The sequence below is a fragment of the Eurosta solidaginis genome, chromosome 5 (assembly GCF_040869045.1).
Source record: "Eurosta solidaginis isolate ZX-2024a chromosome 5, ASM4086904v1, whole genome shotgun sequence".
In the NCBI taxonomy this organism is placed as follows: Eukaryota; Metazoa; Arthropoda; class Insecta; order Diptera; family Tephritidae; genus Eurosta; species Eurosta solidaginis.
The window spans coordinates 210,923,896-210,940,139 of NC_090323.1; the positions used below are offsets into that span (position 1 = coordinate 210,923,896).

At 39.8% G+C, this 16,244-nt stretch overlaps 1 protein-coding gene across 2 annotated transcripts in view; it reads left to right on the forward strand.

Annotated features, from left to right (window-relative positions):
• Positions 1 to 843: 843 nt before the first annotated feature.
• Positions 844 to 16,244, forward strand: part of Culd (CUB and LDLa domain) — a 31,241-nt gene continuing 15,840 nt past the window's right edge. For both annotated transcript variants that reach the window (XM_067787964.1, XM_067787965.1), the window contains exons 1-5: positions 844 to 1,300; positions 4,714 to 5,071; positions 6,631 to 7,032; positions 12,149 to 12,517; positions 12,579 to 12,932. In XM_067787964.1, coding sequence (XP_067644065.1) covers positions 1,073 to 1,300; positions 4,714 to 5,071; positions 6,631 to 7,032; positions 12,149 to 12,517; positions 12,579 to 12,932 — 1,711 coding nt within the window. In that variant the 5' untranslated portion in view covers positions 844 to 1,072. The remainder of the gene's footprint in view (positions 1,301 to 4,713; positions 5,072 to 6,630; positions 7,033 to 12,148; positions 12,518 to 12,578; positions 12,933 to 16,244) is intronic.

The window sequence follows — 16,244 nt, forward strand, 5'->3', positions numbered from 1 at the left end:
CCGTTAACACAATAACTTAAGCAAAAATCGATATATCTTTACTAAACTTAGTTCACGTACTTATCTGAACTCACTTTATCTTGGTATTAAAAATGGAAAAGGTCCGACTATGACCACGCCCACTTTTTCGATATCGAAAATTCCGAAAAATGAAAAAAATTTCATAATTCTATACCAAATACGAAAACGGGGATGAAACGTGGTGATTGGATTGGTTTTTGTGACGCAAAATATAACTTTAGAAAAGACTTTGTAAAATGGGTGTGACATCTACCATATTAAGTAGAAGAAAATGAAAATGTTCTGCAAGGCGAGTTCCAAAGCCCTTGGAATCATGACAGGAATACTGTTGGTGGTATCACATATATAAATAAGTTAGTGGTTCCCGACAGATGATGTTCTGGGTCACCTATAGAACTAAGACCCACTCCCTTTTAAGATACTCATTAACACCTTTCATTTGATACCCATATCGTACAAACACATTCTAGAGTCACCCTTTGTCCACCTTTATGGCCATTTTTCGAAAAGTCGTCCACCTAAAGAACTAAGGCCCACTCCCTTTTAAAATACTATTTCTTACCTTCCATTTGATACCAATATCATACAAACACATTCCAGGGTTACCCTAGGTTCATTTTCCTACATGGTGATTTTCTCTTATTTTGTCTCCAAAGCTCTCAGCTGAGTATGTAATGTTCGGTTACACCCGAATTAAGCTTTCCTTACTTGTTCAAACCAATATTGTCCAACGCGCATTGTCCAGCACTTGATGGGCTTCAATTTAGCTATGGACAAACAAGCTTTTATTAGATTTGCCGTAGTGCTAGTTGCAGTCTCGCGGAAATTACCAAACGTGCAACATGCATTCGTTTAAAAACGCGCTGAATATACCAAACAATAAAAATCACTAATTAAATAAACGGCAAATTAATTCGCAAGGACCGTTTTTAGTTTCCGAAAACGCACGCAAACTGTTATCCTTTGCACCGCTATACTCGTTCATTCTTTCCGTTGTGCTCAAATATACCTCTTTTACTTACATACATATATCTCGCGCTTAATACAAAATATGCATACTCGCATGAAAACAACAACAACTACGAATATGTCCTTCACATATTCCTTGCTGCATGCGGCGGCTCATCTGTTAGTATGGGTGGTAACTGTGAATGGTTATCCATCTAATACATTTCGTGATCTTGATATATGCAATCATTGGAATGGACGACGACATTTTTTGGAGTTGGGCGAACGTGGGGATTTGCATGCGCGTAATGTCACCACATCGGCTTTTCGAGTGCGTAATTGAGCCTGGAGCTAACTTACTCAAATACTTCGTGAACGGAATTGATTCAAATCAGGATTAAAGAACTCTGCTCTACTCAAACCCAAAAGTGCTTTCGTTTTATGACCAAATCGAAATAGTTAATTTGGTGCTTGGTGCAGCTACAATTTCCGCCTAAAAGACACTGCAGTGATCTGGGCAGCTGTAGGATCTACTTTTTTCTGGATCGAGAGGCTAATCAGCAGACCCGACACCGTCCGTTTGTTTGGAAACATTGGCACACACGTGTACAGTATCTTCCTCCATTTCCGCACCCTTGCGCCAACTAAAGCACTTTTTCCAACATTAGTAAGGCCAATATTAGCATATGGCTCAGTAATCTGGAGTCCGCGTTATCAAAAAAAAAAAAAAAACAAATGAAAACAAAAACAAAACAAGTTATTATATATACATTTGAGCGGGTCAAATTTATTGTTGAAAAGGAACATCCAGTTTCTGAATCTATGGGTCATACTGAGTAATATTGCCCATGGGACCATAGGTCTGAAATGAATTTCGAGCCTCCCTAATTTTGTTAGAAAATTTTATATCAAAATTTTCTCATTTGATTAGGGAGGCTCGAAATTCATTTCAGACCTATGATCCCATGGACAATATTACTCAGTATGACCCATAGATTCAGAAACTGGATGTGCACCTGAAGTTTTTCCCCCCTACAATTTGACCCGCCCTAATATACATATATGTATATGTAAATCGATCGCGTGAACAGTATTAGCCTGGTTTCATTGGGCCACTTGAGAGAAGCTCGCAATGACCGTTATTTATCGCGATAGAGAAATAGCTGGTGTTGTTCCGTTTGTCACTACATACTCCTAACAGTGCAACGGGCTTCCAGATTTAGCGATTGGCTGCGGGGCAACAATGGAGCCACGAATAAGGTACACCGACATTTTACAGCCATGTCCTCCCAAAGTCTTGACAGATGGGCATAAAAAGAATGGGCTCCCATGGGGCAGTTCCAGAATCAGAGAGCAAGTGGACAGCAAAATCCCACAGTTTTCACTGGAAAACAAGTTCAGCGGAGTCGTAAAGAGTCCACTGGCAAACATGTTCAGCTCACCAGGGCCTGCCCGGTCTAAGAGATCAGCCTGACAGTTATCAGGGATATCTTTACACCCTGGTAATCAGATAATTTTTAGCAAATTTTTAGTTAGATGCCACCGCAATTGAGGTCGAGCAATACCTTACAGCCCTAATTCTTACCGTGGCAAAGCTTAGCGCGTTGCTACCCGCCTGACTATCTGTGTACATATTAAACTCACAAAGTTTTAACTTCCCGCGAAACGAGCTCATGGCAGAGTGCTCCACCCCAAACCCTTTCATCCCGCCTAGATCTATCCATGAACAGGTTCTATAGACTCTATAAGTGCTGAATGTGTCAAAAGGAGCGGACACTTCCCGGTGGGAAGAAATCCATGCTACCTGGGATGAGGTCGAACTCTGTTAGAATGCCTGAGCGTCAGTAATCCACCAGCTTATATACAAAAGCCGGTAAAAGTCTAGTTGAGGGGTCGACTGCTAATACGCTACCAAAAATATCGACATCAGTATTAATAATCCGAAGGCTGAGAATAAAAATTTTAACTCGTTCAAAAGATATTAACTAAACACCGAAAAATGACCCGCGCGTCCCTTCGAGACCGGGGGTGGGATCCATAGTATTTTTGCGCAGATCACCTTTCTGCATTGGCGGCCGCGCTTATAAAAAATTACCCTGGGTGGGTCCAACACCGGTTTGGAGACCAAAACTATATCCGCGGAAAACACTTCTACCCGCCGTTCTTTTTGTGGGCTTAACAACATTACAACAACCACATGAACATTGCCAATTTCAACTGCAAATATCTCCGGACAGAGATAAAAAAATTTTCTTTTCGGCCTTCGGATTATTGTTGTCGAGGACAATGCGCGTCTTTTGACACCTCCTCGATATTTTTGGTAGCGTATTAGCAGTCGACCTCTTAATTAGACTTTTACCCAAAAGCCGTATTTTTGCCCGGGCTGCGACCATTTTGACCCGAAATCAACCGAATAAAAAAACATATATTCCGATATTTAACTTTAAAAGAACCAATTTTTCCTTCGGCATTGAGATAAAGTATTTGTAGTTATCTGCAATATCGTGTTCTTCACATAAATTTCTTTTCATAGAATGCCCCTGATGAAATTTATCATCCAATAACCTCTGACCTATTAGCGGAAAAAGATTTTGAATAGCACAAATTAAAGCAGCCTCCCTAGGGAGATCTTGATGTTGTGATGAGTTAAACTCTTACTTATCTAGAATCTACCCCGACATACGCAATATACTACATCATACATGTAATATATCGCCTCATGACACCAACCATCGTTTCACTTTAAATGTGGAATCAACGGCTCTAACACCCATGTTCAGCCCTATTGGAGCTGTAAGTTTTCTTAAATTTCCTTTAGAGGATATCGATGACAATTTGTGTCCTTTATTTACTTCGGTCTGCTTTTGTTATTGTTGTAAAGCACTCCCGCGGCCTTGAGCTCAACTACAGTGCGATCGAGGGTGGTCTGGGAGTGCCTCACCTCGCTTGCGATTGCATCGAATTATTTTACAATTAAGATTATCTGGGTCCCGGGCCATAGTGATATCCCGGGTAACTGTCAAGCGGATCTCTTAGCCCGCATCGATTTCGGTATTCCGCTGGCCACCTGTGGTTTACTCCTCCTTAGCTGGGACTTCAGTCAGCTCAGCAAACGTTGGGCGGACACCACGTCTTGCAGGGTAGCAAGATCTTTCTGGCCGAAAGTGGATAGCAGGAGGTCTGCTGAAATAATTGGGTTCACTAAGGCTCACCTATCAATGGTCATTGGGGTTTTGACAGGGTACTGTCCCATGGGTATCCATGCGGCACGTCTCAATATACTGGAAACTCCATCCTGCTGCAGCTGTATGGAGGATGATGAGGTGGAATCACCAAATCACTTTATGCGTGATTATTCAGCTTTTGCCAGAACTAGTCGAAAGTACTTCGGTCCCGACTCACTTGGATCTCCCAAGGTTTTATCCAAAGTTCATGACCTTCGTGTTGTTTCCTTATCAGGGCAACATTAGCGGAATTTAACAGATTTGGGCAATCCTTTGTCGGATTTAAATCCGATACGCTACTATGCGTGCCTTTCGGTTCTTCAGACGAGCAGCCATACGTGTGAAGAAAAGCAGGTTCAGCTATCGGGTTAGACATTAGCGCCATTTTTTCGGCGCTTTTATTTCAGTCTGTTCTATGCCCTTAGCTATTTAATCTTGATTTGGAAACATTAATTCCTTAAACAATATTTTTAAGTGTGCCTTAACTGCAACCAAATAAAATGTCTCCTCCACATTCTAGAGCACTCTGTTTTCGCCCACAAACCCCAGCCATATGAAAGAACGCAGCAGTACCGATATTTGGTATCAATGTAATTTGGAACTTGTCACCTGCGCGGAATGTGTCATACGCATAACATTTACACATGTCAATTTCTCCAAGACATGCGAACGCATCACTAATTCTGGTATTGGCAAATCGTCACTCTGTCCTTGCGAACACATACAATTCTCCGAACCTCCCTATGATACGACCATCTCTGGACAAGAATTTTGCGGCGATGGCAAAGTGTTTCGCAGCAAGACGCGTACATTGTTATTGAAATTTTTCTATCGTGCCACAAATAGTCATGTGTTTTCGTTGCAGTATTTCTCGGAGAGTATGTATACCTGTTATTTTCCAGCACTCTTAACCCTTAAATCCCAAACGGAAAAGTTTTAAAAACAAAAAATTTTCGTTTACTTAGGCCCGGTTTTTCAGTACAAGTTCAACTCAGTTTGTCAGTTAAACTACTCTTAAACTTATTTTGCAGTTTTTCAGTCTACTTTAACTGAAGTTTAAGCTGAGCTTAAGCGGCCAATCTGGCTGGGTTAAACTCTAATTAACCTATCGGTGATTTCCGTTCGTTCGAAATGGCGTCGAATATACCCAACAAGCATTTGGGCTTGAGTACCATTAGAGCTCATGTTGATAACTAGGCATACTTCTCAAGAATTGTTTCGAAACAGTGGCTCAACTCGAGAATCGTATCGACCTCAGGAAAAGAGGGAACAAATTTTGTGGTTCTTTAACTGGACTCGAATGTAAGATTCCATACTACAGTTTTTTCACGAAAATAAAATTAAATATATATAATTTAAAAAATAAATAAATTTGACACTCTAACCTCCGAAGAGATTTTAGACAGAGCTTCTCTTCCAATTTTCGTCCTGCTCCTTATAATTTTTCCTACAAATTGGCCGGACGGGACCTACTTGTTTTATGTCGACTGCGGACGGCATCTGCAAGGCAGATGAGTTTTCACTGAGAGCTTTTCATGGTAGAAATACAAACGGAGTGCTTGCGAAACACTGCCGAGCCGCAACGCCGCTTAGAAAAAGTGGGTTCTAATTGAAAAACATTGTTTCTAAAATTTTGATGTTGCTTTGCCCGGGGCGTGAACCAAGGATCTTCGGTGTGGTAGGCAGAGCACGCTACCATCACACCACGGCGGCCGCATATATAATTTATGTTTGGTTCCTTACGCCTCATTACTGCCGTTAATTAGATGTTTATTTCTCAAAATAAATAGGTATTTGCTATGGTGGTACCACCTTGGAGATTTTTTTTCAACTTCACCGCAACTCGATATCCAATGTAGGATATAAACTGGAGAAACTTGTTGAATATTCATTTGAGAACTGTACATTTCTCAAGATCCCTCGAAATTAGTATATTAATTGGAAAATATTAGTGACGTTGGAGATTAACTCGAAAACTTTTAATTCAACAAAATTTCTCAAAGGTTGGCAGTGATTGGAGAATAAAGTTTAATAACAACTCAAGAACTATATGGTTTAATAATAATTAAATAATGATGTCGGATATCACTTTCGGAACTATATATATAAATTTCGCTGGAGAATTTTTTTTCCATGTTTGTTGGGTAAACAAAATCCAGCTGTTGCCGTATCTACAAATTATCTAGATAATAAAAAAACCAATGTTGCCGCACAAAAGCATACCCCAAAGGCGGCCTTAAAATGTGACTGAAAAACTGCTCAGTAGTTTAACTGGAGTTTAAATTTGTCTAGAGTTTAAGCAAACTTAGTTTAAGCTTAGCTTAACCAGCTACTGAAAAACCAAACCGGGCCTTAAAGTGCGCATTAAGGGGTTAAATCGTTTGGTTTTGTTTTAATAAGAAATTTTATGTTTTTACCTTGGATCTCCCTTTCTTAGGAAATGTTAAAATTGTCAGCGGCTCGCCGCGTCAGGCCATTATCAGCAATTATTCTAACAATCCACCTCATGTCATCTCCACGCCTTATTTTCCAATGCCTTACCCTCGTGATTATGGTATTGAACATATATTAACATGTGAATCGGAAAATTGTCAAGTGCGTTTAGATTTTACTGACTTTCAATTGGGTCTCACCTCAACTTTGGAAATATTCGATTCGAACGGTCAAATGTTGGACTCCTATACCGGTGAACATTTTCGTCCGCCCATCACAATAAGCAATGGAAAATCATTGTTGCTACAATTTCGTGGTAATGGTAATGCGGGTGTTGGATTTCGTGCCGAGATCTCTTTTGTGTCCTCGAAGCAATTGAAGGAGGATCGTTTGGTGCCATACACAGGTAAGATCGAGTAAAACTAAATCTTAATTCGAAATAAGCTAAAATTTCCGGTGCGAACAAGTTTCATTTGAAGTTACACAAAACTGTATTACGAGGAGAAGTCCTTTATGTTAGTCCCCAGATAATTGTGCTAATGTACTCCAGTTGTAGAACCCTTTATCCATTTCGCTTATGCCTGGAGGCCATTTTTCATGGTAGTTGCGTTCACCCTATGAAAGACTGTAATCCTTTCCAGCTCTTATTGTCCTTGTTGAACCAGTGTTGTGAGATCTGGCCCTAATGAATCCCAGCGGAGTGAGGATTTCCTCCGCCTTTGAGATATCCAAAATTGGGCAAGGCCATATGATTTGGATCTTGTAGATATATAACGGTGTTCAGTGATGCTTATGAGTAAAATACAATCTAAAAGAACCCGTTATTAGTCGGATCTAATAATGATCGCGGACAAAGCTCATAAAAATTAAAAAAGCAGAAAACCCTCACTGCTATCAGAAGAAAGGGAAGAGCTGAAAAACATCGTCCCGGTTAAGGGGGCTTAGACTATACCAGCGGTAGGTATGCCTGTCGTAAGAGGCGACTTAAATACCCAAATGATTCAAAGCGGTTGTGTAGAGCAATCGTTTCAACAGGTCGCCAGCGCAATTCATAGCTTCTCCAACCCATTTGTCAACTTCACCTACCCATGGTGAATACTGTTTCTTTAGCAGCCGAGGAAATGGCGACCTCAAGTTCCTCATGAAACTAGGTGGGGCGGGATGACCTAGAAGGCTCAATGTGGTCATATTAAATCGTTCTCAATATGGTCGGACTTGTACCTTTGTGGTACTTGTTACCAGAACGTACCGGATCTATAACCGGAAAAGGACCATCAACATCGATAACACTCCATAAAACCTTCGGGGAGTGTCTTTATCGCTTCAACGACAACAACAACAGCAGACAAAGAGGGTTACGCCACTTGGTAACAGAGCCGGCATATAAACTGAAGTTCCCAAATATAAAAAATTTCAAAAGACGTCATGGAAGTGCGATATGAAGTCATAATAAAATTCCCCAAAACCAGTCTGAGAATTATAATGAGGATTACTTACAAATTTGGCAATTGAATGGATGAGACTGCACAGCGCAGCCCTCCCAAGCAGAATCAATCATCACGTACAACTTATTACATTCTCTAAAAGTTGACCAACTCGGACCACCGAAACGACCCGTTTTGATTCTTTATTTTAAAATTACTCCGACCCCTTGGCAGCCGCCGTTGTTTGGTGATAGCGGGCTTGCCTACCGCACCGAACGTCCAGGGTTTAAAGCCCGGAAAAAGCAACATAAAATCTTTAGAAAATGTTTTCCCCCATTAGAAAAGATTTTTTCCTATCAGGGTCGCCCCTCGGCAGAAGCTAGGCAAAGACTCCGAGTATATTTCTGCCATGAAAAACTTCTCAGCGAAAATGCATCGGCATTGCAGCTGCCGTTTGGAGTGGACATAAAGCATGTAGGTTCCGTCCCACCGATTTGTAGGGAAAAATTAAGAAAGAAACCCGATGCAAATCAGAAGACAAGCTTAGTTGAAATCTCCTCAAAGGTATATCGCCCGATGTAATTGCTTTTTTTTTTTTTTTTTTTGACAAATAGTACACGCTTTCTAAGAACTTCCTCATATGCCGCAGCCATATCTGATAGCTGGGACGCTCCTAATAGTCTTATCTGGCGAGAGCAGGACATGCAGGCAGAGCATGCTCAATCGTTTGTTCCTGCAGCCCGCACTTCCTACCGGGAGCCCAGTAGAGAATTAATCTCCTCCCTGAGGGGATTATATCGTATTCTTGCACTTATTGATGCAATGCGTTGTGAAATTGTTGCCTTAATGACACTTGGGTATCAATATATGCTGAATGGCCTATAGCTTAAGCCCACTTACTCCAGTGTTTCTACTTGCAACACAGTAATAATTTTCCAACCGAGGATACTACAGTGATCAGGTAGTTTGCGGCATCTGCATATTTATGGATCGCTAGATTTTATAGCAAACCCTACCCCGCCCTTTCGTTAGTTTGGTGTACCCTTGCACCAACCCAGCACTTCAATTGTCACTCCAAGATAGGTATCTTTCAAAGCTCAGGGCCTTGTAATCTCTTCCCCCTGTGCTAAATGACGTTATACTACTACTGCGGCCACTTTATTTGCTGGTGGGATGTGCAGAATGGCATGGAATGCTTCTGTTGGGGTAGTTTTTAATGCTCTCGTTATAATTATCATATATATTATTTCTAATTGCTGTTTTTATGTACGGGTCCCCATTTCGCTCTTATTTGGAATACAAATCTATAAATAAAGTTTTGTATGGAGATTCGGGCTATTAGCGAGATTTTGGCAATTTTGGTACTAAAGCTTTTGCTTAGCTATATTTTGTTAAAATAATTTGTTAAAAATATATGAGCACACAAAGATATATATTTGTACTAAGGCTCTATTGTGAATATTTGCACTGCATTACTGGCAGTTGCTATCATACGCTAGATGGAAGCGCAAGCTGGTAAGTTTTAATTGATTGATAGAACAGCTGATTTTTGTTGATATTTGATAAGATACTTTTATATTGGTTGCGGAAGATGCGAACGGGTCCGGCTCGTAATTAATAATACGCATCCCTTCTGGTTTTTATAGATAAGTTCTTTTTGTTCCTACCTATTAAACAAGGTCCCCAAACAAAGGATGGACTTGACAGTCGCCATACTTGACAATAGCCCTACGTCCATCTCCACAATCTCATGTAGACATACAGTACCGTGGAGTCTTTCTTCGAACTCTCCTACGCGTAGAGTTTCCACAATTAACTCAGTAATATGATTCCTATATATTTTTTACTGCCTTTCTCTTACCCCTTGAACCTAGCGGATTTCGGGGGCTTACATATATCTCCTATTCCGCGTTGGCGGCTAACCCGCTCATTTATTCGCAAATCGTTTAGATTTAAAGATATTAAAAAGAACATGAAAGCAGTACAATCGACGTGCTGCATTCTGCACGTGTTGTTGTGCATGTATTAGTTCCGACATAACAAAAAAAAGAAAACATTTAAGACTTTCCGAAGAATGTTTACTAAATTAGATGCATTTGAAGGTGTTCAATGTTATTTACCATGAGCAATAAGACTTTAATATTGTACATCGTCCGTTCTATAGAGTCGCGTTTTGACAAACCATGCCCGTTGCGGTTTTCAAGTGGGTGTAATATTGCTGTGATGTGAGAATGCGTACCGAAGAAGAGCGAGAAGAAACACAGCGATTGTTTGACCCAATGCGAGACTGTATCGGAATTCCTTGCAAAGAAATCGATTTCTCTTCCAATAACATGTTATTCAGGTTTTTTTTTATTCTCTTTTTTTTTTTGTTTTCGTTTCAGTCCTTTGATTATGCTTTTTTTATATCAGATAATTAAGTCTTACGTCTCTTTGGCGGCCACCGTGGTGTGATGGTAGCGTGCTCCGCCTATCACACCGCATGCCCTGGGTTCAACTCCCGGGCAAAGCAACATCAAAATTTTAGAAATAAGGTTTTTCAATTAGAAGAAAATTTTTCTAAGCGGGGTCGCCCCTCGGCAGTGTTTGGCAAGCGCTCCGGGTGTATTTTCTGCCATGAAAAGCTCTCAGTGAAAACTCATCTGCCTTGCAGATGCCGTTCGGAGCCGGCATAAAACATGTAGGTCCCGTCCGGCCAATTTGTAGGGAAAATCAAGAGGAGCACGACGCAAATTGGAAGAGAAGCTCGGCCTTAGATCTCTTCGGAGGTTATCGCGCCTTACATTTATTTTTTTTATTTATTTTTTAATTAAGTCTTACGTGAGAGAATGACGGTTGGGGACAATTTCACATGTTTTTAATGAATGGCAGGGGACATAAAAACGTGCGTTTGACATATGTGTAGGCGATTTAGTCGCAACTGCTTCGCATGTGCATTTCTCTGCGCTCCCTTTAGGTAAGCAGCCATCGCGTCATCACTAGAAACGCCATTTTACTTTCTTATTGCTAGCCGTCTCCAGCTCCATGTTCGTCAGCCATTATTTTATTCTTCCTTCGGCATCATAACCCAATGCTTGGCGCATATCCAGTTTCTTGGCCACCGCTACTACGACAATATCATCTGTATTGCCGACAATTTGCGTGCCTCCGGGAAGATCGATTTGTAGCACACCGTCACATATCGCATTGCTTAGAACAGATCCCGGTGATGTTTTGCTTTATTAGTCCCTCATCCGTCTCAAAGAGGAGTACTCTGTCGCTAAAACAGCTACCAATTATTCTAAGGAAGCAGGTGTGCAAAAGTTCCTTAGCGCTGTCATTATCTGCATCCAGTTCGCAGTGTTAAAAGCATTTTAATATCCACAGTAATCAATGCACATAGCTTCTTTTGTTTTGACTTCAGGTTATGGCTTAACGGGCTACATTGACAACTGTTTGTATTGCATCTATAGTGGATCTTGAATTTTCGAAATCCAATCAACATCTACTAATAAGCCTTTTAAAACTGTACTCCATATCCATATAATGATTACATTGTCACTTCTGAAGTTTATTAGGACTGCCTCAACTGATGTTGTTGTTCCTTTTGTACTCTCTCACTCTCTTTTGGGGAGTGTTATCGATGCTGTTTGTCCTTTGTCGGATATAGATCCGGTAAGTTCTGTTAACAAGCACCAGTACTATTAACATACAACCCCACCCATCTCGGAAACGATTTAATATGACCACATTGAACTTTCTAGGTCATACCGCCCCCCCCCCTAGTACTAGGAGGAACTCGGGGTCGCTAGATCCTCGGCTGCTAACGAAACAAGATACACCACAGGTAGGTGAGGTTGATATTTATGTTGGAGAAGCTATAAATTGCGCTGGCATCCCCTTGAAGAGTTGATGCGCTACACAACCCCTTAATCCATTTCGGTATTTTAGTAGCCTCTTACGACAGGCATACCTGCCGCGGTTATATTCAAGCCCCCTAACCCGCTGGAGGTTGTCACAACTGATCTAATCTAGCTTTTATAATCGGTTGATCCTTAGTGCTTCATGTCAGTTTACCTAATGTTTACATACTTTTTAATCTTTAATTTCTTTTTGTAGATTGTGGTGGCATGGTTTCAGGGCCAGGTGGTGCAATTACTATGATGAATATGATTGAAAATAGCACCGATATAAGATTTTACGATTGTATATGGATCATAAAACCTGGTAATAATTATATGATGATGAAAACCCACATATCGCTGCGCGTTGAGGAATTTCATGATATGGCTTCACGTTCGGATCTAACTATACGTTTGGGTACAACATCCGATGCAGCTGAAATAGAGAGTGTCGTTTGGCCTAACAATGGCATGAGTAAAGAGAATCATATTGTACCTGTACTCACTGGTTATTATATACGTTTACGTGGCGTTTTTGGTATGTCATCGAAATTGGCAATTTCCTACAGTGTATTCAATTATCTAAGTAAGCAATTGCGTTATGAGAAAATTTATGGTTCATAATGGGTTAAATATTTGAATTGTAGATTGTTATATTGGTTCGGAATTTTTATGTGGCAATAATCATTGCATATCCATACGTTTACATTGTGATGGTTTCGATCATTGCGGTGATGGTACAGATGAGCCGGATACATGCGAAGAGGATTGGGCACATTTACAACACGATCGTCGTTGGTATTCACATAAGCCAAATTATTATTTTCCGAAAACTGAACAGTATCCAGATTTGAAAACAGCTACCGGTATTTTTATAATAAGCACATTGGGTATTTTCGCTGTACTCACAGGTTGGATGGTCATTTTATACAGGATGGGTGTTAGAGCACGACATCAACGCGAACTACAAAATCATCTGCAAACGATTAGTGAGCTTTTGGGTAATGAAATGTTTTATTATTCTGTTGCACTTTTTATACTCAGTTGAGCAGAGCTCACAGAGTATATTAAGTTTGATTGGATAACGGTTGGTTGTACATATATAAAGGAATCGAGATAGATATAGACTTCCATATATCAAAATAATCAGGATCGAAAAAAAATTTGATTGAGCCATGTCCGTCCGTCCGTCCGTCCGTCCGTCCGTTAACACGATAACTTGAGTAAATTTTGAGGTATCTTGATGAAATTTGGTATGTAGGTTCCTGAGCACTCATCTCAGATCGCTATTTAAAATGAACGATATCGGACTATAACCACGCCCACTTTTTCGATATCGAAAATTTCGAAAAACCGAAAAAGTGCGAGAATTCATTACAAAAGACAGATAAAGCGACGAAACTTGGTAGGCCGGTTGAACTTATGACGCAGAATAGAAAATTAGTAAAATTTTGGACAATGGGCGTGGCACCGCCCACTTTTAAAAGAAGGTAGTTTAAAATTTTGCAAGCTGTAATTTGGCAGTCGTTGAAGATATCATGATGAAATTTGGCAGGAACGTTACTCCTATTACTATATGTACGCTTGATAAAAATTAGCAAAATCGGAAAAGGACCACGCCCACTTTTAAAAAAAAATTTTTTTAAAGTAATATTTTAACAAAAAATGTAATATCTTTACAGTATATAAGTAAATTATGTCAACATTCAACTCCAGTAATGATATGGTGCAACAAAATACAAAAATAAAAGAAAATTTCAAAATGGGCGTGGCTCCGCCCTTTTTCATTTAATTTGTCTAGGATACTTTTAACGCCATAAGTCGAACAAAAATTAACCAATCCTCTTGAAATTTGGTGGGGGCATAGATTTTATGACGTTAACTGTTTTCTGTGAAATCGGTTGATGCCACGCCCAGTTTTTATACACAGTCGTTCGTCTGTCCTTCCGCTCGGCCGTTAACACGATAACTTGAGCAAAAATCAATATATCTTTACTAAACTCAGTTCACGTACTTATCTGAACACACTTTGTATTGGTATAAAAAATGGCCGAAATCCGACTATGACCACGCACACTTTTTCGATATCGAATATTACCAAAAATGAAAAAAATGCCATAATTCTATACCAAATACGAAAAAAAGGATGAAACATGGTAAGGTAATTGGATTGTTTTATTGACGCGAAATATAACTTTAGAAAAAACTTTATAAAATGGTTGTAACACCTACCATATTAAGTAGAAGAAAATGAAAAACTTCTGCAGGGCGAAATAAAAAACCATTAAAATCTTGGCAGATATTACATATATAAATAAATTAGCAGTATCCAACAGAAGATGTTCTGGGTCACCCTGGTCCAAATTTTGGTCGATATCTGGAAAACGCCTTCACATATACAACTACCACCACTCCCTTTTAAAACTCTCATTAATACCTTTAATTTTATACCCATATCGTACAAACTCATTCTAGAGTCACCCCCTGGTCCACCTTTATGGCGATATCTCGTAAAGGCGTCCACCTATAGAACTAAGCCCCACGCCCTTTTAAAATACTCATTAACACCTTTCATTTGATACCCATATCGAACAAACATATTCTAAAGTCACCCCTGGTCCATCTTTATGCCGATATCTCGAAAAGGCGAACACCTATAGAACGAAGGCCCACTCCCTTTTAAAAATACACATTAGCACCTTTCGTTTGATATCCATATCATACAAACAAAGTCTAGAGTCACCCCTGGTCCACCTTTATTGCGATACCTCGAAAAGGCGTCCACCTATAGAACTAAGGCCCACTCCCTTTTAAAATACTCATTAACTCCTTTCGTTTGATACCCATATTGCACAAACGAATTCTAGAGTCACCCCTGGCCCACCTTTATGGCGATATCTCGAAACGGCTTCCACCTATGGAACTAAAGATTACTCCCTTTTAAAATACTCATTAACACCTTTCTTTTGATATCCATATTGTACAAACAAATTCTAGGGTCACCCCTGGTCCACCTTTATGGCGATATCTCGAAACGGCGACCACCTATACAACAACCACCACTCCCTTTTAAAACCCTCATTAATACCTTTAATTTTATACCCATATCGTACAAACTCATTCTAGAGTCACCCCTGGTCCACCTTTATGGCGATATCTCGAAAAGGCGTTCACCTATAGAACTAAGCCCCACTCCCTTTTAAAATTCTCATTAACAGCTTTCATTTGATACCCATATCGTACAAACGCATTCTAGAGTCAACCCTGATCCACCTTTATGGCTATATCCCTAAATGGCGTCCACCTATAGAACTATGGCCCACTCCCTCATAAAATACTCTTTAATGCCTTTCATTTGATACACATGTCATATAAACACATTCCAGGGTTTCCCTCGGTTCATTTTCCTACATGGTTATTTTCCCTTGTGTTGTCACCATAGCTCTCAACTGAGTATGTAATGTTCGGTTACACCCGAACTTAACCTTCCTTACTTGTTGTTTACTGTTTTTATATAACAAAAAACGGGGCTGTAAAAGATTGCAATCAAATATGATGCTATGTGATGTTGTAGTTGTGTGTTGGATCACTCACTTTTGTTAAGAAAGCTATTGGCATTCAAAAATTTATTTGAGTAATATAAATGAGGTAAAAGGCTATGTAGTTGAGGGGTCGACTGCTAATACGCTACCAAAAATATCGAAAGAGGTGTCAAAAGACGCGTATTGACCTCGACAACAATAATCCGAAGGCGGATATAGTTTTGATCTCCAAGCCGGTGTCGGACCCACCCAGGATAATTTTTTATAAGCGCGGCCGAAGGCCGCCAATGCAGAAAGGTTTCGGAGGGACCCGCGGGGCATTTTTCAGTTTTTCGTTAATATCTTTTGAACGAGTTAAAATTTTTATTTTCAGCCTTCGGATTATTAATACTGATGTCAAGCCGCGTCTTTTGGCACCTCTCTAGATATGTTTGGTAGCGTATTAGCAGTCGACCCCTCAACTAGACTTTTACATTAAATTATTGCATATTTTGCGATCACAATTACAGTTCTTAGTTACTTCTCCAGATTGACTGCAGTCTACACATAAATACGAGTTAATTACAATTGAGGAATTTAGATTAAATTTTGCAATTTAAATTTGTTATTAAATTTCATTGGAAGCGATGACTATAAATTAATTGCAATCAAATCAGAAACATAATCAATTATTGGTAAGCAAAACCTTTCTTGCAATCGTAGTCCTGTGGTGTCTTTCCGTAATTCGATATGGAAAGGGAACTTGTAACAAATGATCGTTTTCGGTTTTCA